The sequence below is a fragment of the Stegastes partitus genome, unplaced genomic scaffold (assembly GCF_000690725.1).
Source record: "Stegastes partitus isolate 25-593 unplaced genomic scaffold, Stegastes_partitus-1.0.2 Scaffold2583, whole genome shotgun sequence".
NCBI lineage: Eukaryota > Metazoa > Chordata > Actinopteri > Pomacentridae > Stegastes > Stegastes partitus.
Window position 1 is genome coordinate 22,471 of NW_007580314.1, and position 26,824 is coordinate 49,294.

General features: G+C 42.4%; 1 protein-coding gene across 2 annotated transcripts in view; it reads right to left on the reverse strand.

Annotated features, from left to right (window-relative positions):
• Positions 1-26,824, reverse strand: part of plcb3 (phospholipase C, beta 3 (phosphatidylinositol-specific)) — a 56,713-nt gene that overhangs the window by 18,561 nt on the left and 11,328 nt on the right. For both annotated transcript variants that reach the window (XM_008305679.1, XM_008305678.1), the window contains exons 2-9: positions 22,090-22,176; positions 5,531-5,599; positions 3,853-3,987; positions 3,459-3,538; positions 3,305-3,358; positions 3,003-3,075; positions 928-1,028; positions 633-799 (exon numbers count right to left, since the gene is read on the reverse strand). In XM_008305679.1, the coding sequence (XP_008303901.1) occupies positions 633-799; positions 928-1,028; positions 3,003-3,075; positions 3,305-3,358; positions 3,459-3,538; positions 3,853-3,987; positions 5,531-5,599; positions 22,090-22,176 (766 nt within the window). The remainder of the gene's footprint in view (positions 1-632; positions 800-927; positions 1,029-3,002; positions 3,076-3,304; positions 3,359-3,458; positions 3,539-3,852; positions 3,988-5,530; positions 5,600-22,089; positions 22,177-26,824) is intronic.

The window sequence follows — 26,824 nt, forward strand, 5'->3', positions numbered from 1 at the left end:
CACATTTATGTTATCTGCTCCACCAGAAAATTGCCTAAATGTGCAAAGGCTCCAGTTTTTTGTTTTTTTTATAGGGCAGACATGAAGAGGCTGAGAGGGCAGCTCCAGGTCAGGTCTGATCACTGTGGGCTGGATGGAGTGTCACCTTACAGGCTGTGGCTTAGCAAAGTCCTGGCAGAGCTGCTCATGGTTCCATTTGTTTCTAGGTTTTGTGCATTTTATCCACAGGTGACCACAGGAAAAACACGTAGAGGAGCATTAATTAAACATCCGAATGCCGGACGTTCTACAATAGAAGTGAAATAGATGCAGCCCAGTTGTGTTCAAGAATTTGAGAAGAGCATAACCTCTTTTCCACCTCGTTGTAATAAAAGTCCAGGAAATTAATGATGCCCATAAACATATAATTATCCAGGCATCAATAGGCCAGCCTCAGGACAAACAGATAGAACATTAAAATAGAAACAGGAGCATAAACTTGGAATTCTTGTTATCTCGCCTTGAGTCTCTGCTGCACCGGTATTTTGTTTAGCAGTTTAAGAAAAGTCACTGTGTCCTGGTCACTTCTTTAAACAACTTAATAAACACGATCATTAAGTCAAAAATCTCACAGTGTAAACAGAGCTACGGACCTCTCTCCAGTTGGCTCGTGTTGGTCTCGTACTTCTCCATGATCTGTCGGACCTGTTCCCGTTTCAGCGGAGGATACAGCACCTCGTTCAGCCTGGAGTCCCGCTGCCTGCGGTTGATGAAGTCCATTAACTGGTCCAGAGAAATGAAAGGTTTCCTCTTGGAGCCACTGGAGCAAAGACAGAAACGTATCAACAAGTGTGCAGGGCTCACTAAGAAAAATACAACCAGAAAAAATGAAATGGCATCAACAGAAGGGAAAAAATCACAGCGTGTGTTTGTTGAAGTGTCGCATACCTTTCTTCAAAGATGCTTTGGATCTCAGGTCGGAGACACAAGCTGTCGAGAAACTTCTGAAAGGCCTCGTACGTGAAGTCGTCTGGCTTTATTCCCTCTGACTGCACCAAAGATGAGTTGGAAGATACAGAAGGAAAGATGAACGACCAGACAGAATACAGTGCAAAAGTTTACACTTGTAGTCTTAACTGCTGATCGAGACTTTAAACTCCTGACTTGTTGATGAATTTCCTCAACATTGAAGTCGTCAGATTTACAGATTTAGTTTCTCTGTTGTTGCAGAGACGGTTTGATCCTGTGAACAGTCAGACTTTCAGCAGCCGTCTGCCTCAACAACACACCGACGCCCAACTTACTCACCTGCTATCCATTTAAAAAACAAAATACACCCTTATTCTGCACACTAAAGCGCTCTAAACTATCAGCTCCGTGTCAATGAGCTTATTAAACACCGTAAAGCATCGACAACTCAACGAGCCACAGCTTGCATTTCACATCTTTTCCACATGTCTTCCTCTGTGTGACCAGTAGGAGGCACCACAGTCCAGTAATAAGAGGAGAAATGCTGACAGCACAGTTTGCGCCATCTGATCTCTTCTTCAAAAAAAAAAACGTCTTGTGACTTCCAAACTGATTTTTAGGTGAGATTACACTGACTCACCGAGACACAAGGAACCTTGTTTTACCTGAAATCCCCAAAACATGGCTGAGGTACCGAGACGGCGGATACAAGCAAAGAGTTTAACAATGCAACAGAGACAAGCAGCATTTATTATTGGACTCTCAAGTTTGAAAGAATTACATAATATTTTTAGTATTTTACCAACAGATGCTCTCCTGGGAAGCAAAAAAAGGGAAAAATACTACGACTCCAAACTGTTTCAACTATTAAACTAAACTACAAGGAGCAAAAAAAAGATTTTTACATCTACTGCAACAGTTTACATTTCATTAAAACATAGCATTAGCTAGCACTACATTAAAGTGGAATTGGTACAGCGCTACTGGCAGAAGCTACATCCTTCATCTCTTAGTTTGATCTAATGGTTGTAGCTGTTTATTCATTAGTCTTATTAAGTATTCCAACTGCTTATTCACTGTATTCAGCTGAGGTAACAGTACATCCATTACTTTCGGCTAACTGTTTATCCATCGTTTTTAGCTGCGTTAACTGTTTATCCATTATCTTCGTTACTCATGTCAACTGTTTATCCAACGTTTTAGTTACAGTAACTGTTCATCCGTCATTTCAGCTAATGATGTCACGTGTTTAGCCATTATCTTTACTTTACTCGACAACTGTTTACTAATTATTTTAGCTGCGTTAGCTGTTTAGCCCTGTTTTAATTAACTGTGTCACTGTTTATCCAGTATTTTAGCTATGGTAACTTTTTATTCTTTATTTTAGTTAACTGTCTCAACTGTTTAGCCATTATTCTAATTAGCTAAGTTACCTGTTGTTCATTATTTTATCTAGCTTATGCTAACTGTTGTTGTTGTTTTAGCTATTCCATTCCATCTTTTTATCCAACTTCATTAAATTCAGGAAATTATTTAAAATGTTTAGTCAGCTAATCATTTAAACAATCTATTGACTACTTATAGCGCACCATTTCTCTGCTAACTTGCTAGCTAATGCTTATCTCAGGGGGCAACATGAGGCTAAAGGTCATTTTGGAAAATATGTTTGTTTGGCTTGTTGCTGAAAGTTACATATATATATATATATATATCCCTGTCATGGCTAAATGCTAAATAATGATGCTACCACCAGCAGCCAGGTAGCTTAGCTTGTTTAGTCCAAACAAAAAAGCTTACCTAAAACTGGCATTTGACAATGACAGCTAATTCAAATGTAAATGACCACATATTAAGGCCTGTCGTCTGCAGGCCTGCAGCCCTTTTTGTTGCCTTCTATACGTTTCAATGGCATGCAAAGAATGCAACTGTATGCAGCACCCCAGGGGAAGAGCCAGAGTTCTGACTGTGTTCTGGCCGTTGTTATGCATGAACCAATCCAGTGCCCACACTTGAACAGCCCTGTGATCGGTGATTGATTTTCATTCAATGATTACCCTGTTATTGACGAGGCCACACTGCTCCAGAGCCGTCTCCACTCTCTTTTTATCGGAAAACATCTTGAGAATACTGAAAGACAGAAGCAAAGAGGTACACGTCATGCTAAGTTCACTGTTCTCCACAAAAACAGCCAACCAAAACAACTGAAGAGAGATAAACTGGAGCTTAACTGAAGGAGAGACGAGAGAGAGAAAGTGGAAGAGAGACAGAGAAGAGGAAAAGAAAGAAGAAGTGGAGAGCACTCGCGTTCAGAACTCTGTCTGGAGTTGAAAAAGTGGTCGGTGAGGGTGTTACTCACTTCTTTACTGGAATCTTGCTGTCCTGATTCACTTGGAGCTTTAACTTTGTGTACCTGAGACACACAGAGAGAAAGAAGTGTGTTTTTTTTTTTTTTTAAATAAAAGAACAATGTAAAATCTGCATAATGTCAAGATGTAGAGTTGAAGTCTTACGCTTTGATAAGGAAGGTGTTCCGTGATGCGTTTTGGGAGAGTATGTTTGTGGCCAACGTGAACAGCTCATCTGTCCAAATCTGGAAACACACAGATAAGAGCGAGAGGATTAAACAGGCTTGTTTGACTCTTCGTCTAACGTCAAAACTAAGTGAAACAGTTCTTATATACAATGTAAAACACACACACACACGCTCTCAGGAAATAATCCCTCTTTACAACTCCTAAACATGCACATGGCTTCATGTCAACATCGTAAAGTGAGTAATCAGCATATGGCCCACGGAGAGAGAGAGTCCACCGGGCCGGACATAAGGAAGGAAGGAAGGAAGGAATAGCATCGGAAAATTTAAGTAATTTGAGTGGATTATAGGATGGCGGTTTCCATGGTTACCTTCGCCGTGTCCTCCTGCATGGCCTGGAAGTTAAGGAAGGAGATGTTGACCAGGTCGTTGCCATGGACGACGGTTACCAGCTTCCCCTCCACGTTTTCCTTCCCGAAGCCGAGCACGTCCCGCACCTTCGGCTCCTGACACACACACACATTCGGACCTTTTCAGGATGTTTCATTATGCGTGACAGATAATGAACTCAACACCGGTTCGAGCGCCGAGCGGGCGAGTGAACACTCTCGCCCATGCGTCCGTCTCCTGAGAACAGTAAATGTGATGCATGCGGTGCAGCGCTCTGATCTAATTAACCGACCGACTCTTTCCTCCTTTTTAGTCTCCGTACCGCCAGCTCTCTCTCTGACACTCAATGTCTTTCTGTCAATTATTATCTTTCTCCATCATGGCTCTCTTTCATTTTCGATTAAGTGAATTAGCCAGAAGGGCTGTTTATGAAGAATTATGCCGCCGAAGCAGCATTTTGGAGCAGCAGGAGCTCAACAGCCTTCCAGAGAAGGCGTCCATGCTCCGAAAGATAACTCACAGACCTCGCTTTTCTTTGGAGCTACTTTCTACCAAGTGTTCTCGGTGTGTTCTGTGATATTTCCAGACTGACAGAAGCGCTGCATCTGGATGTAAATGTTGCCGTTCAACTCTAAAACCCTGCATTAGCTGCCATTAACCAAGAAGCTGGAAACACAATCTGATATATAATCATCCCGTAAAGATCAAAAGGCAAAACTTGTTGCGTATTTGCAAATCCAGCATTAATCTGAAGTCATTTTTCTGCCTGTCTGATGAATATATGGCAAACTTTCACTGCTGTTTTAGCTTCAGTCTGGTCTATAGAGTGAGAATGAGTCAAACCGGGGAAGTTGTTCGCTATGTATCAGAAACAACACGCGAAAAGATGCTAAAATGCTTCACAGAGCAAGCAATCATAATCGCAGTAAGGACAATATTTAAACCACAGGAGCTGCAATTTGTTGAAAACTGATTATATTCTCATGCTAGTTTGGCACACACTGCAGCAAATATCATTTTTGTGGACAAGAAATGCAAAAATTCTCGTCAGAATAATGCGATTCCTTTTGCACATCCTCTAGCCGTAACTCATAGCACATAAAAACCCCGATGATAGCAGCTGTAAAATAGTTTTAATGCTGTGACCACAGGACACTGGGTGGAGGCAGCGATCTCAAATCAAACAAAAAACTAGTGGCGCTGACAGATGCACTTACTGTAATCTAAAACAAGCAGCTTTTGTTGCATAACGACATGTTGTCTTTTCAGTGACAGACCGCGTTTGAAGCGATCATATAAAAAGCACAGCTGCATGTCGACCGACTCAGCACAGCAAACAATCTTTTATTTTTGCCGTATTCGTCCTCGCGCTTGAACTGTGTCAACACGTCCATATGTTTGAACTGTTTTGGTTTCGGGCTGCCATCTCCGCGCTCTTGCACAACGACTTCCTCGCCAACGTTCTATCAGTTCCTGTCTGACGGTCCATCTGTCAGCCGCCTCATTAACGCTCCGTCACCTTTGCGACGTCAGCCGAAGGAAGGAAACGCTCGCACCCGCCGCATCTTTCGGTGACACTCGAGCATCACTGAGGACAAACGTTATCGACAGCAGGAGGTGACGGCTTCTTTCTTCCCACGCAAACACACATTTACCCACCTTTGGCTGTTTGGCGTACTTTCCCGTTCTGGTGTCCCTGATGGTGCTGATGTCCAGACACTCGACCTCCTAAAAGAAAGAGAAACGTGGAAGGATCAGTGTCATGACAAATGATTGTAATTCATCTACTGAGGTAACAAAGTATTGTAGGCGTTTGGTGGCTGACTTTATACTTTAGTGTCATGGTTTTAAGTTAAATGTCTCAACATGTCCTGCATGGATATCTATGAATTCCTGTCCTCAGCCATTCATTCCCCCCTCAGCAGCCTCAAATGTACTTTGTGCTAATTAAAATACACAGTGGTGACGGTGACACATATCGAGTCCTACGCACTTTCATTTTATTTGTGAGTGTAAAATGGGAGAAAACTTTTTTTTTTAAAAAGGACTCTCTCTGTATGTGGCACCAGTAAAACATGAGCCATTAAACTCCAACAAGTTTCTGCACATTTTCTGCTTCTGCTCCCACATTCTGTGCAGCAAGACACATTTATAACGTCATAAATCATACAAAAGGAACAAGTGAGAGCTGAATTTCTTTGACTATTTACTTACTTTTTTTTAATGGTGTCATTTAACATTTTTGCAAGTGCCACTGTTTTCAGTTGCGTTAGGGAACACAGAATTTTTTGCTTTTTACGGGATGTAAGTAGAACAAACGATTTATTTTTGGTGATTTTTTTAAAATGAAACATGCAGAACAAAGAGATATGAGAAAACATCACAGTTTTAAGCTTGCCTTTTGAACCTACCAGCAGGTTTTGAGGTTCAGAGAGTTAAAATAAAAGTGTATACATTCGTCACGTGATTGGAAAGGCAGGTGGGAAGTCTGTGAAATGATCAACTGTGTTCTGACTGCACTTGTTCTCAACTTGTTTACATGAAATAAAGACTCATAACTGTCACCAAAAAAGTGACTAGATGTACTCCAACTGTTGTATATTATTTACTGCTGTTTCCTTCTTATGTAAGAAGCCGTGAGCCGAACTGCGTACAGAACAAACGTCTGCTTTTGGATGGGTGGATGGGAAAAAGCAGAAAACTTGAATAAAGAAATTAATTCCTCAGGCTAAAAGCTTGTGCTCCGTCTGGCCTCTCTCCTGCTTCCATTAAGTCCTCTTTTATTTATCTTTTATCAGACTTCTCTGCTTCTGTAGACACAGAACACAACATACGAACTCCGTGTGAGACACAAAGACAAGGAGAGACACAGCCGAGGAATCTGCACGAGGACACTTAAGAGGTATTTTCACAGCATATTTGCATGTTTGCGGCACGCATGCAAATAAACGAGAGAACAATCTTGTACTAAGAAAGGACTAGCGGCACCTTTAACCCGGAGGACACGGTTGTTGAGAGAGGTGAGACAAAAATGAGAGGCCGGACAGGAGGGTGGTCATAAACCGAGCTATAAACACAGCGGAGGATACGTGCATCCTCCTGAGTAAATATTTGTTTAGCCCCACACTCATTCCCTCTTCTGCTTCATCTATGTCACTCTTTATCTCCTCAGCTGGCTTTGCTGTGACATATTTATATTTCACAATTTGTCTTGAATCTTCTTTTTAGGTCTGATTTGTCTCCTTTTTTTTCTCCCCTCTTTGCTCTATTTTCCAGCCCAAAAAAAAAAAACAACAACAACAAAGACATCAAGTCACTATCCCTCCTCAAAGTGTAGAAACTCACGCCTTCCTCATTCCTTTTTCATTATTTCACTCCGGCCCTGCAGGCTGTCTGCTCCCCCGAGATTGGTCGCGAGCAATAAAGGTCAGAAGTGTTGGACCAATTGGATTAAACTCTGTCTCAAACTTTGTCCTCTGATTGGCCTGTGGAGAATAGCTAACTTCCTGGGGGAATAAACCACTTCTGGGTCTGTAGGACACACCGACGCACACACACACACACACACTCCTGCACACACGCCTCCTCTCCCACAGGCCATGGTTTCATTCTGCCATCGCCATAGTGACTCCTTGGAGACCGCAGTAATGAGACTACAACTTTGTCTGCGAGCCTGTGTACGCGTCTTTTTAACGTTTTATTGCCGGCTAGTAATGTAAAACACACACTCAGAAGACTTGTAAGGCACACAGGCATATCCTCGATTTGCAGGTCCCGACTTGTGAAACATCCTGACCTGTTGAGCAAGACGGGGTGTGTATGTGTGAGTGTGTAGGTGTGTGTGTGTGTGTGTGTGGAAAAAGCCTTGCAAAGTCGCATTACACAGAAGCGGTTCTTCGCGAGCAAATGTTTCACCGAGTGTGTCAGCATGTGATCGGGGCAAAAGCGCGCGCGTGGGGGGTGAAAAGTGTGTGTTTTGGCACATAGTTGTGTAGCCGAGCGCATGACGTGGTGCGTGTGTCCGTGTGAAGGTCGGTCATCTCTGAGAGCGCATTCCTAACATATTCCGGCCGTCTGCTCGGTTTGTGTATCTGTGTGTTTCGGTGTGTAATATTTAGCTAGTAATGGCAGCCGCGGCGCTCCATTCATCTCTAAGCCCAAACACAGCTCGCTCTATTCATCACTGCACACTCAGCTGCAGGCTCATTACTGCTCCAAATGAGTCTGGGTGAGAGTTTTCCAGGAGTCATGTTGTGATAAAGTGCTATAATTTACTTTAATTTACTGTTTTGTTTTTTTTTTCCCAGACCGAGGAACTTTCCCCCACATTTCCTACATCTCCCAGAATGCACTCCCGCACCTTTTTTCTTGTGAACTTGACGCACTGGTCTGTGAATTACCTGGGCAGGTAGCTGACAGCACAGCTTTTCCTGCTCGGAAAGTCGCGCCCTTTACTCAGAATTGACTGTGTTTTGCCGCAGTGCGTTCTGATCTATCGAGCCTTTTAAGAAAATGACACAGAAACAATTACAGAAGCACTAATCTGATGTACCGCTGCCAGAACACGGGGAATAATATAGTCTGGTGGAAATGAGATCCATTTATTTGGTTAGCCAGAATGTAAACTAGTGTAAAGATTCTGCTAAGTGCACTTTATGATCAGAGTGTTTCCCTCGACTGTTTTCCGCTGTTGGCTTAAAACCTCAACTTTTCAGCCAATGTGAACAAGAAATCCTCGAAGAGCTCAGAAAAAAAACTCGAACATCTGCAGCTCCGTGGCAGCTGGGCAAACAGCAGATGCAGATGATGTGATATGACAGAAAACATGAGAAGAATTATTGAACAGACCAACTGTTGTGTCCAAGGATAATAATGAACTCTGAATCCTGGTGTCATGAAGACATTCCATGCTACGACACATTTTGCATTGAAATCAATTCTAAAAACATCAAATCAGCTCAGAAGATTGTGTTTCGTGGGATTAAAATGTGTGGTAGCTGGAAATACAGCTCAGAAACAGACAAAATAAGCATTTACCTTGACAAATTAAAGTGTATATTTTGTTATTGTGCTCAAGATTTGGCTTCTACATGGTTGTTTTGCACACGAGTCCAGCATCCAGCTTTCTGAGCAGATACCACCGCATCAAGCAAATTTACTATTTTGGTAAGTACCAAGGATGGAAATAGATTTGCAGCTGCATAGACAATGCTGCATTTGCATCTGCTGGATTAAACATCTCCCATCTTATCGGCAGGAACCGATGGCCAGATGAACAAAACAGTTTGTCTGCCACATCAGACTTCTTATTATTGTTTCAGGGAATCATTATGTCCTCTTAAAGTCTTCCGATTTCTAGTAAGGCACTGTAGTTTGTAGATTAGACTCTCAAAAGCAGGATAAGGGCTTTTGCAGGATCTTCAAACTATGATGTTACACACCAGGATCTGACTAGTATCTGACTCACAGCACATTTCTTTCATCTTGTAGTCTAAATTATATCATTTAAGCGCAATGTCAGTGATAAATATCGTACTTCGCCATGAGATCAAGCCAGAAAACATGACAGGAGCTAATCTTTGCAGCGTCTGTGCCATTAGGTGCTGATTCAATTTATATCCGTGATCTTTTAGGTACAGGTTGGTCTTTAGCAATACTTACAGTCAATCTCCTCCGTCGATGCTAAAGTCATTTTCTTTAAATACACTTAAAATTAGGTAAAATGGTCGATGCAATTCTAGTGCCTATAGAGTATATGAAGCTACTTCCAGAGCTTAATCAGCTTAGCACAAACACAGGAAACAGGGGAAACAGCTAACCAGCCTAAGCTTGATTGTTTATGCATTGAATCGGCAGCGTAACCTGACGTGAACCTGCCCAGAAATGCAGCTGCGACAACTGGTCCGCTTGGTATTAAACACAGAGTATTGATTCGCAGGAGGATAATGCTTCTGTAAAACTAAACGTGACGTGTAATAGGCTGTAAATGCACTGCGGCTACCGATCAATGTTCATTCGGTTCATATGCGTTTCTTCTTTTCTGCAGTAATGTCGGTAAAAGAAACGACATTCATTAGCGTCATCTCCAACGTTGTCCACTGTTTTTACGCCGCAGTTGTTGGAGAGGAGAAACTAAGCAATGCAATGAGTACCAATGAAGCACAGCGGTAAGAAAAATGTTAAAAATCCAGAGCAGAACAGAATCTTGTTTCTTTAATCAGCACCAAACCTTGAGGGGAAACAAAGGGCAAGCTGATGTTTAATTTCTCAAGAAACAACTCTTCAGTTTTACGCTTTGATTTTTGTTTGGATTAGTGAATGCTAGAGGTGGATTTTGAGACTTCTTGCACAAGCTCTTTCCCATAATTGTCCCAATGCAAGGCTGCAGCCTAACCTTCAGATGTCTTGCTGTTTGCGTGTGGAGGTGATTTTGATCCGACAATAGTTATTAGGTCGGCCTATATTTAGGCGCTAAAACAATTACAGCATGTTGATGTGTTGTGATTAGGGCCTCGATCGCTTGCTCCTTTCCTTCCTTCATTTCTCTGATTGACTTTCCACCTCCCTGCCTCCCTCCTGCCCTGCCACCTTCCTCCATTCATTTTCTCAAGATTAGCAAAATATGAAAGGGCAACCGAACAATCAGGAGAGCGCCACTCCTTTTCCTGTGACGCGCCAGTGTGTGCGCTTTGCAAAGATCACCGCCGCTAAATATGTCTCGGGTGACCAATCACGGCCGCTATCAAATGGCACATGATGACGGCATGTAGGAAACCGATCCTCCCGAGCGCTCATACATGCACGCCAACATGGACGCTGCCAGGGGCGGCGTGCGTCTCCACCCGCTGCCGCTTGGCTGCGACCCAGCCGGCCAATCAGCTCGCAGGAGGGGCAGACTTGACAGGAGAAGACTTTAAAGGACAGAGAAACAACAGCCAACAAAGAGAACTTGAAGCTGTTTTATGGCCGTGATGGGAGAGATGGCAAGGTGTTTAGAGAACGAGAAGGAGGGGGACACTTAATACCCCTGTGAAGCATGGGACAGCTCCATAACTCTGTCTCTGGCTCGTCTCATTATATATCGTTTGGATCTCACTCTCGCTTGCTTCATATTTCTGTTGTCTGACGAATTAGAGCCAGTATGTTAACATTCACATTTCAGCCACTTAGCTGCCCATCCGGTGCAGAGTGATTTATAATGTGTGCGATCTACAGAGGGGGGGAGAAAAAAAAAAAGATGCTGAATCAATGGAAAAATTACAAGAGGCGCAAACAATAAAACATGAAAGAGAAACCAAGTCGGCCCCAAACGCACCAGGACAGAAAAACATCACCGTTTATGAGGCGAAAGGCAACATCAATACGGCGAAAACGCACATAAACAACGGAGCAAATGTCTCCGAGCGCAAATAAAAACAGGCTGAGCTGGACTCAACACACACACACGCAAAAATCACACAAATCTAAAATAGTTGCAGTGATCATAAATCTCTCACAAAACATAAACACACATGGATCAGCGAGGGTGAACTTACAACACAAACCCGCATGTGCAACCGCCCGCAGCCCACACACACACACACACACACACAGAAACACACACACACACACACACACAGTGGAGGACAAAATGATAGGAATTACATGTGTGTGTGTGCATAGTTTTGCATTTTCACATTGTTTTCCAGAGTCGCATTAGAAGATTGATAGCCCTCTCATGCCTGGATGCTCATTATAAAGCTATAATAAACATGGAACTAGCTTAGCTTAGCATAAACACTGGAAGCACCAACTGCTAATTGGCTGACACAACATCACGGGAAAGGACAACGCTTAAAGGAACTCACTGCGCCTCCGACGAGAAATAACAGAACTTTTACACTTTGAGCACAAACTGGGGATTTTTAACAAATTTCTTTGTCACACACATGATTGGTGCGTCTGCTACCGTCTAGACTGTGGCTGAGGCCAGTGTTTTACTTTCCACACTGAAACTTTCAGCAGCTGCCCAAGTCCGCAAGAGTGCAGATGTCCGCGTGCAGGTCCAAGTTTATGTCCACGCAGCAGCTACTCCACAAGGGCAGCAGTGAGCACGCTCAGCAGAACTGCTTATGCACAGAATATGTAGATGCTCAGTGCGAGTTCAAGCAAACTATAAAGTAGCATAATAACGACAACTACACAACGACAATTGAGTATATTGGTGCTTAATGCCAGTACAAGGACTATACAGTTGGTGCATTGGCTGAAAAATGGCTAAATATTTCTCTTTCCGGGTGGGTTAAGTTAATTTCCTATGTTAGAGTGGTAGCTATCGTCTCTATAGCATACTTGAAGGACATTTCCAGTTTATTACAACTTTAGTCAAGTTTTTCCAGTTATGATCATATTCTCCAAACAAATAGTTAATTAGAGCTGCAAACATTGCTACTGGGGCGAAGCGATTGTACGGAAAATATTTATGATCTAATGACAGTTGGTGTAATATTAATTTGTTGGTCGAAGTGCTTCACATTTCAACGCAGTAAATGATTAACCCGCAAAACGCACTTAAAGTGTGTGTTAAACTGGCAGTTGGAGTTGTGTGTGTAATTGTGTGGAAGTTGGCAGCACGGTCCAAGGTTCAAGTTACTGTAATCTGGCATCAAGGGTGGAGATAGGCCCGAAATTCATCTTAACAGCTATATGTTGTTTACCAGGATCACTGCCCTAGAACAGGAAATAAAGACCCGGTTCATGCAGCGTATCTCGTCTTGTCAGCGTTGGTTTGGCAGAGACACTTAAAACCAAAGGTGACACAGCACCTGACATGCTGATAGAACAGAAGAGTAAACTCCTGGTGAACTCCAGTTTGTATTCTGCAGGGTACAGCCAACAACAACCGATCCTCCTGCGCATGTTTTAAATGCACCAAGAGGACCAAGTGTTCTCAGGTTGTTTCATGGGACACAGAGAGAGATCGAATGCCTTATTTCAGTCGATATCAATAATTATCGATCACTTTTTTAATGATCTATTTTTAATAACGAGTGTTTTCATTGTGTGCTAGCGGACGTTCTATCAAACCGCTTTCTTATTGCTATTGATTAAGCGTCTGTCGTCGGTGCATTCTGCTTTCCTTTATCACCCGGTGGTCAGTGGTGGTGTTGTGGCCGGCCACAGTGAATACGGTAATGTATTGGAAACACTGATCAGACTCCTCATTAAATGTATCGGCTATTGCTAGCTGCTTGATTGACGGAGGCCGGTTGGATGGTTTTAATTTAGTTTGCTCCAGCGACGCCCAGCAAAGCCATAAAAAAAAAATTCACAGGTTATATAGCACTTTAGGGTTACTGTAAATCTATATCCGTGTGTTTACAGATTAAACAGAGAGTGAGCGCGCATGCAGCAACAAAACAGCAGCAACAAAGAAGGCTGACTGATTTCACCGATCGTCTTAGCAATCAGCTATGTAAACACAATGTTATTATTAAGAAGATGTGAGCTGTAATCAACTGACTTTTAAAGTTAGACACTAATGCACACAAGGTGGCAGCTTCATCAGCCAACCAGAGAGCGAGAAAACAATATATAGCGTTCACACAGAAACACTGCAGAGGAAGCATCTGCACACACAATGGATTCGATACCATGTCACGTCTCAGTTCTTCATGAAGTGAAAAACTCAATTTCTCTACTGCAAACACGTGTTAGAGGGTGTAGTAGGTGTATATGCGTGGTTGTATGCTTGTGTCTTAGTACGTCTACAGTATATGTGAAATGACTGATCCGCCATGTGCGCTGACAGATAATGTCAACAGAGAGGAGAACATGTGACCGAGCAGATTAAAGAAACCAAAAGGAGAGGAGAACCAGGGAGGAAGCTGTCACATTATCGACTGACACACTCAACTTCCCCTTCGAACCGCCGTGTGTGTGTGTGTGCGCGAGAATGACCAAGAGCGTGTTATGTAAACCTCTTGTTCCGACTTAATTCCTTGTGGATGTTTGACTTGAGCCGGGGAGATAATCTCTATTAGATCTCCACTTATACCTGCCAACAATCACTCTCGCAACGATTCAGCCGGCTCTTTAACACACACACACAACTGTAAATTTGAGATTTTTTAATAGACTTCCAAGCCTTTCATAAACACACACATGCACTCACGCTCTGCTGTAGCCATTCAGAGTAATTAAAACGTAGCGCGGGGACTGTTTTCATCAAAAAAAACAAACCAGCTTCACATCTAGCAGTGAAAAAGTAATAATAACCCTTGTTACGGTCTTTTATGAACCCTAACTCTTGTCATTTTGGCTTTTCAAAGCTCAAAATCACTTCCGCGCCTCACGGCTGTTGGTTAAAATCACTTTCCATGTCACGCCTGACACACTAGAGCTCGTTTTTGTTTGTGGTTTTTGTGTGTCGGTCTCAGCGTTCATTCTAGTGAAGGTATGTGAAATCAACTCCACACCATTAGAGGCTAAATTGGAGTTCTGTGGGGACTCGGTTACATACCCTTGGGGACAACCGTCTACAGGAATAGGTGCTATTGACATGACCTGTACACCTTAAGGGAAGGAGGGAGAGAAGGGACACGAAGGAAATTCAAAAGAAAAAACGGGGGAGAAATCTGGAGTCGTAGGAGGAGGAGGGGACAACGAAATTCCCCAGAACCCCCATATCCTCGTCTGAGCAGCTTCCTGCCCACTTTCCCACGCCAACAGAGAGAATGAGAGAGATTAGAAGTGTTGTTGCAAGAAATTAAGGAGCAATAACTCCGCAGAGAAGGGACAGAAAACTGATGCGTTGATGAAAAGAAGAGGAAGACGGGAGCAGAGGAAGGAAAAAACAGTGACGCAGAACGAGTTAAAAAAAAAAATGTAGACAGTGGAAGGCAAGAAAGTAAGAAAAAAAATGGGGAGGGAGGAAACGTTTAGTTTATATCAGCGGATCAACGTTTGCCTCATCTCTCTGACGGCGACCAGCTGCCCAGAGACACGGGGAAAGGAAGCGGGGGCAGATAAATTGAAGGTGGATTAGTGGTGTAGAAGCAGAGCAGCAGCCCAAGTGTGAAATAAATGGTAGCCAAAGTAAAACAGAGCGACGGGGAGGATTAACCGGCGTGCCAGGTGCAGCTCAGCTCATCCCGCCGTGGCAGGTGAGGCCGCGCTCTGCCAGGATCGGCCTCCCGGCGCCATATCAGACGCTCCTGTTTGTTTACTGGAAACTACATTTTAGCCGACAAATCATCCGCGCTGGCGGTAAATACCTGCAGAAATATGCCTCAAGGAAACAAGGTGCCGTGAGCGATGTCTGCCCCGATTGGAAACGAGTGTCTGCTGGTCTTTAAAACCACATGAATCATCAAAAAGCACTTTAATTTTGTTTCCTTCGTCTATTATGTGTAACCCAGATATTAGCTTTCCAGTGAGGCAAATGCTAGATGGAAGTTTGATTGACAAGAATAAATGGGAGCACCTCAGATGCAGGGTAAGCAAAGGATGGCAAAATCTGCGGGATGGGCCAAGTTAAAATGTTTTTAAAAAAACAAAGAGGAACTAAAAGTGAAATGGTGATTGCAGCTGAAACTTTGGAACATTTTTAAATTGTACCTCGTCACCTGGTACATTCCACTTTATTAGAATACTATCTTGCCGCAACATGTGAACACTACCCCAAAAAAAACCTACAGGTGAAGGGAAAGCTTTAATAAATGTGGATGCTACGTAACTACCCTTTAACCTCACCCTAAACGGTCGAGGCAGATGGAGCTGAGCCTGGTTCTGCTGCTGGTTATGCTTTTGAAAGGGAGTTCTTGCAAAATAAAACTATTGGATTTGTTGGCTTTCTCTCTATACTACTGCACTATAACTACTATGTGAAGCACCCTGATGGTACCGGGGCGTTTTAGGACGTGATGGAAGTGTCACGACAGATTCCTGACAGGTGCTCTACAGCAGCAAACCCCTGCGAAATCACTCTTCAACTTCTGGATATTAGCTCCTAACCCAATGGGACTACAGCGCCTCTTTCTTTTGCAACAGTTCTCTCAACTTTGATGGTAATTTGTAGGCCACCTATATCAGGGTGGCAGAAGTTTGTCACTTGCTCCTGCACAGAGAATAGTTTCTGAGAGCAAAAATCGAGCAGAGAAACATCCCCCAAACTTTTACCGACTTCTTGATGCGAGATGATTAACAACTCTAGTTTAACATCGTGATATTTCAACCCCAGCAGCATCTACAGAATACCCTAAATGTCTAATTTAGGTTGCAAATGTAAAGAGGAGGAAGAGTTTGACCAGAGGACAGAGAAAAGGGACACACAGCAGGATTAGCAGGAAGTTGCGAGCACATGTTGTAACAGATGTGTGGATTTGGGATGTGCATGTGGATCTTGTGTAACCCGCGGCCACCGGCATGCATTCAGCGTTTAACCTCAACCCACCGACCCGCAGCAGGAACATAACGGGGAATCGAATCGGATGCCAAGAGTCTTTGGGATTCTATACGGCAGGTCCAATATTAATTTTTACTGCTTGAAATATGAAGATGAGCGCCATGTGAGGAAGTGTTTTATCTGGAGAGCACGCACAGAATCCTGCGGGAATTTCTTCTTAAAATGTTGTCGTTGAGAGCTCTCCTTCTCATGCACTGTGTGTAAAATGTGCACTGTTTAAAACCTCTCTTTAGACTGTATAAATTAGCAGCGAGGTGTTTAATCAAACTGTATCAACCGATGCTTCGCCTGTGTGTTATGTCACTGCTTTACGCCTGCAGAACACCCAGGAAACAGGAACTAATATAAATCCTTGGAGTGTTTTCTGTTCCTCGAGCAAAAATATTAATGTTACTGATACTTTATCTAAAAGATTGGACAGATTTAAAGAGCCGGGGAAAGGAAAAGACAGAAAGAAAGAAGTCAAGCGAGTAAAAAGGGAAAGAAAAACAGCGTAGACCGGTGCATGGCGGGGCGTGTCTACCCACAACTACTGTGTGTGTGTGCATCTGTCAGCGACAGTTGGTTGTTATCGCCACTGACTCAAGAATTATGGGAAATTCTGGGCTCCGAGTGCACACACACACACAAAAGTCTTGTAAGTTGAACCATGCAAACATTATGCAAAGATGGCCAAAGGGTGATAACAGAGAGAAAGAAGGGAGGAAAGGATGGAGGAAGGACGCAAAGGAAGAGAGGAAAGATGTGAAAGATTATTGCAGAGGGATGGGGAGAGAAAATATCAGCAGGAAGAATATTGTAAGAATAAAGCTGTCAGCACAGAGACAGAGATAAATGAAAGGCTGGGGGAAAAAAACGGAGATATTTTAATGAAAATGTTAAACAAAGTGAAGCTTAAGAGGAAGGTGACACGAAGCAGATGGCGATAAGACGGGATGAGGTGGGGATACCTGGAGGAGAGGTGAAAGGACGTATATAAGGACGGTTATACACATGGGGGAAGGAAATGAGATAAAGCAGATTCCAAGGAGAAAAAGTGTAAAAGAAAAAGGTGAGAAGGAGGAGGCAGGTGGTGTAAATAAAGTCACAGAAGAATGAAAAGAGGCTATTAGAAGGATGATGGATGGAGCGAGAGGAAAGAGCGGGACGTGCTTCTGCAGGCTGAGCTAACATTCAAGAGGTTTGTTAGAAGATTCAGCAAACATTTACATGCTTTTTTTTTTTTCTAATGAACTTCCACAACACATCTCAACGAGAGCCGGATCGATCAATCAGCCATAAGTCAAACATTGATATTTGGGAAGGCTGTCGTTTAACTTCTCTGCGAACCATAACTGCAGCCAAAGTGAGAAACAACCCAACAGAGTATTTGTTAAACAGATTTATGCTTCAATTTGGCTCAGAGCTGGTCCTCGGGGGAAGCCACGCTGCATATTTGCTTTGTGGCCGAGCAGCAAGCTAACAAAAGTTTCTAAATCGCTAAAGATAAGCAGGAGTTTTCATAAGGTTGCAGCAGAAGATATACAAATCAATCAAAGAGGCATTAAACACATATAGTTTCTGACATTATTGTGCAGCTGGATGTCAGAAGTCGGAGCCTGAGCCGAGTCCCTCACATCCACAGACTATTTAACGCATGTGTGCCTGTCCTCAATAAAACGCAATGTCACCTTTATGGTACTTTATATCCTCTTTTTCTCAAGTTGTTGGAAAAGTGCTTTTGACATTTTTGGGCTGCAAACTTGTGGGTGTCCTCGCATGCCTGTGCTGAGATTCTAAAAATGACTGATCCAGTTCCGCTCGCTGACCATGAGCGCTCCCGATTATACAAAGCAGATACATCTTGATCAGGTCCAACGGGTAAGAAAACACGAAACCAAGTTAGTGGTTTAACACTCCTGACACTTAAAAGTGATAAGAAGAGCAGAGCAGCCAAAATAAAAAAACTGCACTGGAGATGCAATATTTTTGGGTGCCTCTATTCAGAGAAATGGGTTCCATCCAGAATACCCTTGTCATCTGTGTAAAAGCGTATTAACTGTTCTCATTAATAATCGCTGGATATCTGTGTTGCCGTGTCCTCTTTCTCTTCAGCTCTGATGGAAATCTCCTGGGGAGCCACGACGATCACTGAACAGACTTTGAAATAGGACTTCTGGAAAGCCTCTTCTCTATACATTTAGCTTCTTTTCAGCTTCCAAGTTTTTCATTTCTACTGTCCAGATCTTCTGAGCCAGATTTAAATCTGCGTCAAGGGTGAAACTTAATCCAGAGGAAAGCTGAACAAACAGACACTGGCTTCGTTTTGACTGACAAGTGATCTCTGGGAAGTTCAAAAACACCACAGTAACGACTGAAAATCAATTTGTAAAAAAAAAAGCCACAATACGCAACTTTTTGAACATGAAATAACATAAATGAAGTAACGTATTAGTCACTGCCAGTCCCTGACCTTGTTCATGTCTAAGTACCCTGTAATTAGCCTCGGTGGTCTGAACGGTTTGAGCCGTATTTCTTTTTTTTTTTGAGGCCATGACCGTCAGCGAGCTGCATTCCCGCTACTGAAATAAGAATAGTGGCCGCAATCCAGCTCAGTCACGCCAACGTCAACAAAGATGAAAAGCAGCAGCGAAAGAAAAGCCAAACATTGCGGCACATACGGCAAATGAGGTGGCACTAGCGCCGCTGGAAGCCGCCTTGACTTAGAAATCGTTGTAGTGTTAAGATAAAATCTGACCCGGCATTATGGAAATGACTAATTTGAATAGCTGGAGCCAAGTATGAAAACATATCACAGTCGACTGAGAGGCGCTTTACCTCGATTTCTGTGATCTGAAGCCTCTTTTCATCCTGTTCTGTTTGTTTTTACCAACACCACAAATGATGTGACACTTAAACAGCCTCTTATTTAAAGTTTAAAGGCTTATAATACAAAAAAAAATCCATAACTGCAGAGGAAAGCTGCTCTACATTAAACTATAAGAGTGTAAATAAACCGTGCTGGATGCTTGTAATGGGAAAATGTTTTCTTTTCCACATAAAGTTGGCAGCGACAGACATGTTTCTAACAATGTCTCCACATTCTCAAATCTCAGCAAATAACTTGGTGACAGAACAACAATGACTGCAAAGAATCACAGCCTATTTCAAAGTTGTTGAAGTTGGACTGTTTTGACTGCAGATAGGGATATCGCCTAAGCTTCAAACAAGCCTTTTTTTCAACTACATCATAAAAATAAAGTCACCAATTAATACTGAGCCTGAAGGGAAAATCCAACGATTCCACACAACATAGTCTGCTCACGGCTCCTGCAATGTGACATCTGACTAAAGATGCTTGAAATTTCCTGAAGTGAGGAACAAACGGCTAAATTAGTCCGTAACAGCGAAGCACACTTGAGTCTTTGATGGTTAAGTTACACTATTTGTACTGTAGGCGCCAGGTTTTAATGAAAACGATGCTTCTCTGAGGCGATATTATGAGGAAACCCTGTATGAACTTTTGTTGCTTTGAACATGACACCCTGCTATAGTCGATCTAGTCGGATAAAACAAATCAAACGTCAAGTATGTCTTGAAGCCATAAAGGTGTAGATGACGTGTAAATTTGGCCCCTCAGACCTCAGAAACACACCAACCATGTTGTTACTCTGGATGGCATTGCCTTCCAGCACTATTGTGAGTAATCTTGACTTATGCTTGATATGTCCTTTAACTCCATCCATCCATTATCTATACACCGCTTAACCCTCACTAGGGTCGCAGGGGGGCTACAGCCTATCCCAGCTGACTTAGGGCGACAGGGGACACCCTGGACAGGTCACCAGTCTATTGCTAAACAACCAGTCCATGCATTTGTTACTTCCAGGCTAGAAAAGCCTCAAGTTGATCCAAATTGCTGCAGGAGAACCAGCAAGAGAGATTTGATTTCTAGCTTCTGTTCAGTGGCTCCTAGAAAAATCCAGAGTAGAATTTAAAATCCTTTTTCTCACATACAAGCCATTAATGATCAAACTCCATCTTATCTTAAATATCCCCCTTTGCTCTCAGAGTGCAGGCTGACTTTTGGTTCCTAGAGTTTCCATAAAGTTTACAGTTCAGGCTGCTCAGGTGACCCTTAACAACCCGCTGCTTTTACTGCTGCACTGACAATCTATTCTCTTTCACTTTGCATACATTTGTATGGCACAATTACACGTCATGAACTCTGCGCCTGTTTGTTCTCTCCTCTCTGCTCCTCCCTGCACCTTTCTGCAGGTATCTCTGGGTGTGGAGCTGCAGATGTCAGCTGTGAAGCCGGCCTCAGCAACAGTGTTTGTTGTCATCTTTGCTGTTTGTCGCTCAACTTTTCTCTCTTCACTTTGATGGAAGCCCGACCAGTCGAGGCAGGTTCTATCCAAAGTTTCGAAGCAGTTTTTCCTTCCCACGGTTGCCAAATGCTTGCTCGAAGGCAATCATTGGGTCTCAATATTACGCTAAGGCTTCGATCTTTACTGTGTCCTGAGTTGACTCGTGTTGTGAATTGAATTGACATCGGTGCAAAGCTTAATCAGAGCTGACGTCTTAACAATCCCAGCTCAGATCGCCTTTACCGTCTTGTTAAAAAGACTCAATGACTGGCAGCCCGACTCTTTTCTAAACAGTGTCACGGTTGCACCTCGGGCGGCGAACGGCCTACTATCTCAACACACACACACACACCGGCCTGTGCAGACACATGCACGAGTAAGACATCAGGATAAAACGAGTATTTAATTCTGCCCGTTATGTGATTGCGGCGAACACATGCCGACGCACGTGCAGACGGACGAGGTGACGCGAGCTCTGGCCCAGATTTGGATGCGAGGATACGAGGCAGCGGTAATATCGACAGGTCATTCCATACATGCCTTTAGGATAAACAGACAGCCAGAAATAAAGAGAGAGAGGGAAGGTGTGTGTGTGAGAACGAGAGGGGAGGAAAACATAGAGAGCGATCGGGAAGGGGGAGGCGTGTCATTTGATCCGAGAGGCCGAGCCAACATCACACAGATATGTATTTATACAGTAGATAAACAGGGAGCAACATTAGAGGTACAGATAAAAGTGAAAAGGTAGATGGAAAAATAATCAAGAGTTTACTTTGTGTGTGGAATTTGTTAATGGAATATGCCTCAGGATTAATACAATCTGACTGCTATTAAAATCGAACCTAATCTAAATGTCAGGGCCTTCCATCCTGCTGACTCGCCGCTTATTGCATTTGGCTAATTATGTCAGCTAAATGCCTAAAATGTAAAATCCAATATTACTAAACTAATGGCACAAGCGCAGCCGCAGAGAACCGAAGCGAATGGGGGGATGCATGACAGACGGATGGAGCTGGGATGGAGACCGCAAAACACGACGGGGAGAAGAGCGAACAGGAGGGGGAAGAGGAGACAAACAAGACCGGGACAAATTGATGAAAACCCACTGCGGTTCGGCTAATGGACGGGATAAAACCACAACAACAGGCGCACAAACGAGAGGAGGAGGAAACGGCAATTTAGACAGCGAAACATGTGGGATGAGAGGGGCTGCAGCTATGTAGTGGTGTTAAAGTAGAGAAACAAGGGGTGTGAGATCCATGTTAGCACTTATGTTGGCACATAAAACATCCATTGTGGTTAACTTGAGAGTGCCCCATTTGGATTCGATCATGTTTGTCTTCATGAGCACTCTGCGAGATGGGCAACAGTCCATTTGGCCTACTTTGAGACCACTACTGAGTGTGTGTTTTTGTGTGTCTTACCAGGTTGGACCCTCCAGTCCAGTAGAGGAAGAATCCATCTGGGTCGACTTTCAGGGTTACCAGCGTGGGTTGCCCGCTGTTGGGCTCCTAGGCGACAACAGAAATAGAGATGTTAGAAGGACGAACGCACAGTGTTATCAGCAACACACACACCGACATCGCACAGTTGCAAGAGGAGATAAGGACAGCTTGGATTTTAAAACCAGGAGCCCGTGAACCACTTCTAGCTCCTAAAGGATGTTTTATTAAGGCCAAACTGTTAGAAAAGAAAAGAAAAATGTGAGAAAAAAACTCATTTTCAGGCAACCAGGGCACCAAAAACTACTCTAGACTTCAAAAAATAATAACTTTCCATCATCAAAACACTGTTTCTCACCCTAATGTGTAAAAGTAATTAAATTACCTACAAATACGGTGACATAATGTTCATTCATAACACTGCACAAACACTTCATTGTCTGTTTTATGATGTAATTGCACATAAAAATCAAAATATTACTGTATAACTAGAATTCTGTCAAGTTTTTACCTGTAATTTTACAAAAAAAATCTTTTAGGTTTGACAGATTTTGCCTTTAAAAAGATTTAAATTAACAAAATACTTACGAAAACAATTACAATAAAAAAGAAATAACTAAAAAAGGTCATTTTAGATCACATCAAATGTATTCAAACGTCTTGTTTATGTCATAAAGCACATATTTTTGACATGTGTGATGTAGGTTTTTGTTGTTTTTTAAATTTTAATGACAGTTTTGTGAATTTCCAAAATGCTGAAAAATGTGTCAGATAAAAGGGAAAAATTCAGTTAAATCACACCATATTTTTACAGTGGAAGGTCCTATTTTTAAAGCTTCTGACCAGCACTTCTGTTGCATAAGATAACGCTGGTACAATGTCATTTCACTGGAGATGTTGGACGATCTCAGGTTTGACGAAAGCAGTTTAAGGAGTTTATCTAAGCTTATTTATTTAGAGGTATAACTGAAAATGCATGCAAATTGCCACTAGAATTCCTCACTGCACAGAAAAAATGTGCAACTATGAGGCACAATAAGTCAGGATTAAACCAGGATTAAGTCGGGATAAGAGTGGAGGGATGTTTACTAGAGACAATTTGGGTGAAAACGGCTTATTGGTTGCCTTTTTTTTTTGTCCAACATGACTAAAACATTTCTGAATGTTGTCCTGGATTCCTCATCTGGTCTGCTGCGAACCTGATTTCCCTATCACTAAACTACCGCTGGACGCTTCACTGACATAAGATAATGGACACTAGCATCCACGCTACAATCATGGCCGTAAACCACCTGGAAATGCAGAAGTACTGTGGATTTGACACAATGGACAGAGACACTGTAAATGCAGGCTGCCTTTGTAAAGGGCATCTGCCTTACAGTTGCATCAGCTTATCATGTAGTGAAGCAGCTGAAATAATGAAGGGTTCTTTTGGTTTATAGTGATACGACCAACAGAAATAAAGTTAACAAACATAAGAAGCACTATGCAGGTGTGCAGCAAGCCCTGTGTGGCAGCAGGAGCAGGTTTATGGTGTGTTTTAGACAGACAGAAGGACAGATATGGATATTGAGTGTTTGTGTCGCAAACAGCTGTTTGGACGCTGACAAACCACACGATTAGGCCAGCATGAAGATCTCATTCATGTGCAGCATAATGACGGCACAGGAGCCCGAATCAACATGTCATTAGCATCATTATCATTACGAGGTCGTACGCGAGATACCGTGACCACGCACACACACACACACACACACACACGGCTTCTGTAATTACAGTCTGGTCCGACATACCGTCCAGACTTCCTGAGAAGCAGCGATGATGATCCAGATTGTTATTAAAGTGACAGATGACTCATGGACATCTGCTGTCATGAGCATCAGTCTCGGCATCATCGTCGCCGTCAGATGGGAAAAGGAGAGAAAGTTCTTCCTGGCAACTGGCGCTGAACTTTCCCACCGACGTACTATCAGCGAGGAAGGCAGCTTTACAAGAGCGCAACACACACAAACAACTAACCAGTGACCACATACAGAAGGTATTTTGTAACGTGGGGGTCGAACCAATAAAATGGCTTCCATGTGATTTTAACAAAGCGGATGTTTGAGCAGTCAAGATTGAAATTCTGCAGAACAAACACAGAATAAATAATGCAGATCTGTTTCACGATGAAATGGGATCCCAGCACATGTATATTCATAACATGCCATAAATGGAGATAAAACTAATTAGCAGTTTAAAAAAAAACATGTAGAAAACACTTAATACACCTGGAAAGACAATGTTCACTGTTTTTATTATCAGCTAATTAACATTCAAGAGACTGAATGTTGTGTATTATCGTTATAATTTCAAGTCTGCCATATGAATAAGAGAAACAGACAATAATAATTAATGTACTTGAATATAATGTTACATTTTGTTTGCTGTTTCTCCTGTTTCAGTTTTTATGCTAAGCTAAAGGTGTAGCTATTTCAAAGAGAGCAAACTAGCATGCTTCCTAATATGTCAAACTGTTTCCTAAAATAAGTCTTATTTAATAAATATTAAGTGAGCTAAGTTTTCAAGTCAACAGACAGATATAAATAGATATATTATGCAGCATATTATATTTTTGTTACCTTTATATGGAGCCAAGCTTGTTGTTTCTCCTGTTTCAGACTTTATGCTAAGCTAAAGAAGCAGCTAGTTATGCTACACCCAGCTAACCTCCGCTACAAAAGCAAATGAACATGTTTCCTTAATTGTCAAATTGTACCTTAAGGATACTTTATTCTCAAAATGTTATATTAGCAGCTAAACAGTTATATTATGCGACATATTATATTTTTGTCACCTTTCTACAGAGCCAAGCTAGCGGTCTCCACAGTTTTGCTTTTGCTAAGCTATATATGGAGCTACACACGCTACATCAAGCAAAGTCTCAGTAAAAAAGCAAATAAGTATGATTAATAAAGACATATCATTCCCTAATTGCTAAGTTAGTTAAGATTTCAATTCTGTCTTATAATCACACAGATATATCATGTAGCATACTATATTTTTGTTACCTTGCTACAGAGCCAGGCTAGCTGTTTCTCCTGCTTAGGCTAAGCTAACGCTGTAGCTGCTCAAGCTACATCAAGCAAACTTTCAGTAAGAAAGCAAGCTAGCACATTCTCTAAAAGGCAAATTGTTCTCTGAAGAAGTCTAAGTTAGTTAAGAGTTTAAATCTTTACTATAATTAGATAAGCAGATATATTATGTTATATTTTTGTTACCTTTCTACAGAGCCAAGCTAGCCGTTTCTCCCGTTTCATTCTTTATGCTAAGCTAAAGATGTGGCTACTCCCACTAGGAAGAGCACAAAAGCATATCACAAAAAACGACAAATTGTTTTATAATGAAGTTTTATATCCTAAATGTTAGGCAAGCTAGGTTTTCCAGCCTATCTTATATAATTAGATAAACATATATATTTGATGACATTTTATTTTTGTTAGTTTTCTACCAAGCCAAGCTAGCCGGCCTGTTGCAGTCCAAGGGCTAAGCTAACGATGCAGCTACATCGACTTTCATGAAGAACACACATAAGCATATTTCCTAAAATGTCAACTTATGCCTTAAAGAACTCTAATTCCTTAAAAAAATATATACACAGCCTACACATTCTTAGCTAAACATACCTTGAGTTTAGGCTCCAAAGTCGGCTAACGGGCAGAGGGTTAGCAGGAGGGCAAAGTGTTTGGGTTCGGGGAAGGAAAAAGGGATTGAGAAGGAAAGGATAGAAGGTAGGTGGGTAGGAGTGGAGTTAGGAAAAGGTTGAAAAAGAAAAAGAAACACAACATCAGAAGAAAAGGAAGGAGAAAAATCTATAACTCTGTCCGAAATCACCCGCCATTTGATTTGAATGTTCAAATCCTGAGCCTGAAGCTAAACTAACAGTCGTTTTACTGTTTGCTATTGAACGTCCGTTATGTAGCGAACGAATGGGAAGCGAGTGACTTGGGATCAGTCAGAGTCTTGTGTCCAACCACATCATGAGGCCCTAATGAGGAACAGTAGTCTCTTTAAAGCGAGCGCCCTCCGATTCAGAGTCAGCCACTGTGTGAGGCTGAAGCGCCGAGCGGCTGTGAGCGATGTGCTGCTGAACTTGTGACCCGTGTTTACTCACCGGTCCGACTGGAAAGCTATACGACCTCAATTTCACGCTGCGATTACCGTCTTAAAGCTGCGACCTCATGTCAAGATGCTGCTCTGGATGCTGCTGATATCAATACTGGACTCTGGGATTGCAAATTTGTGACCAGAGACGCTACGTTTGTTCAGACTTTCTATTACCAGCTCTTACTAACTGAGCTTTTCATTCTATTAAATGCAAATAGAAACACATTTGCTAGTCTAAATGCCTTGCTCGGACAAGTTATTACTATTTGCACACTCCATGTTTTGCATGCTTTTGCATTTTTATTCACCGTGAGCTCATTTTATTCCCTGTAACATAAAGTCCTGCACCTCCATGGAAACAGCACGGTGATGAATAGAAGTAGGGAAAGCTCTAGTGCCATAAAAAATTCTCCATATAGCGTTCAGTTCACTTAAAAAATCCCTCGACAACAACACATCACAGATGAGGAGTTCAAGGAGCCTCAGAAAACCTGATGATTATTTACAGGCTCTAATGAATGAATGAAATCTAAAACAGTCTGACCCCCACTTAGCCACGTCCTGCTAAATA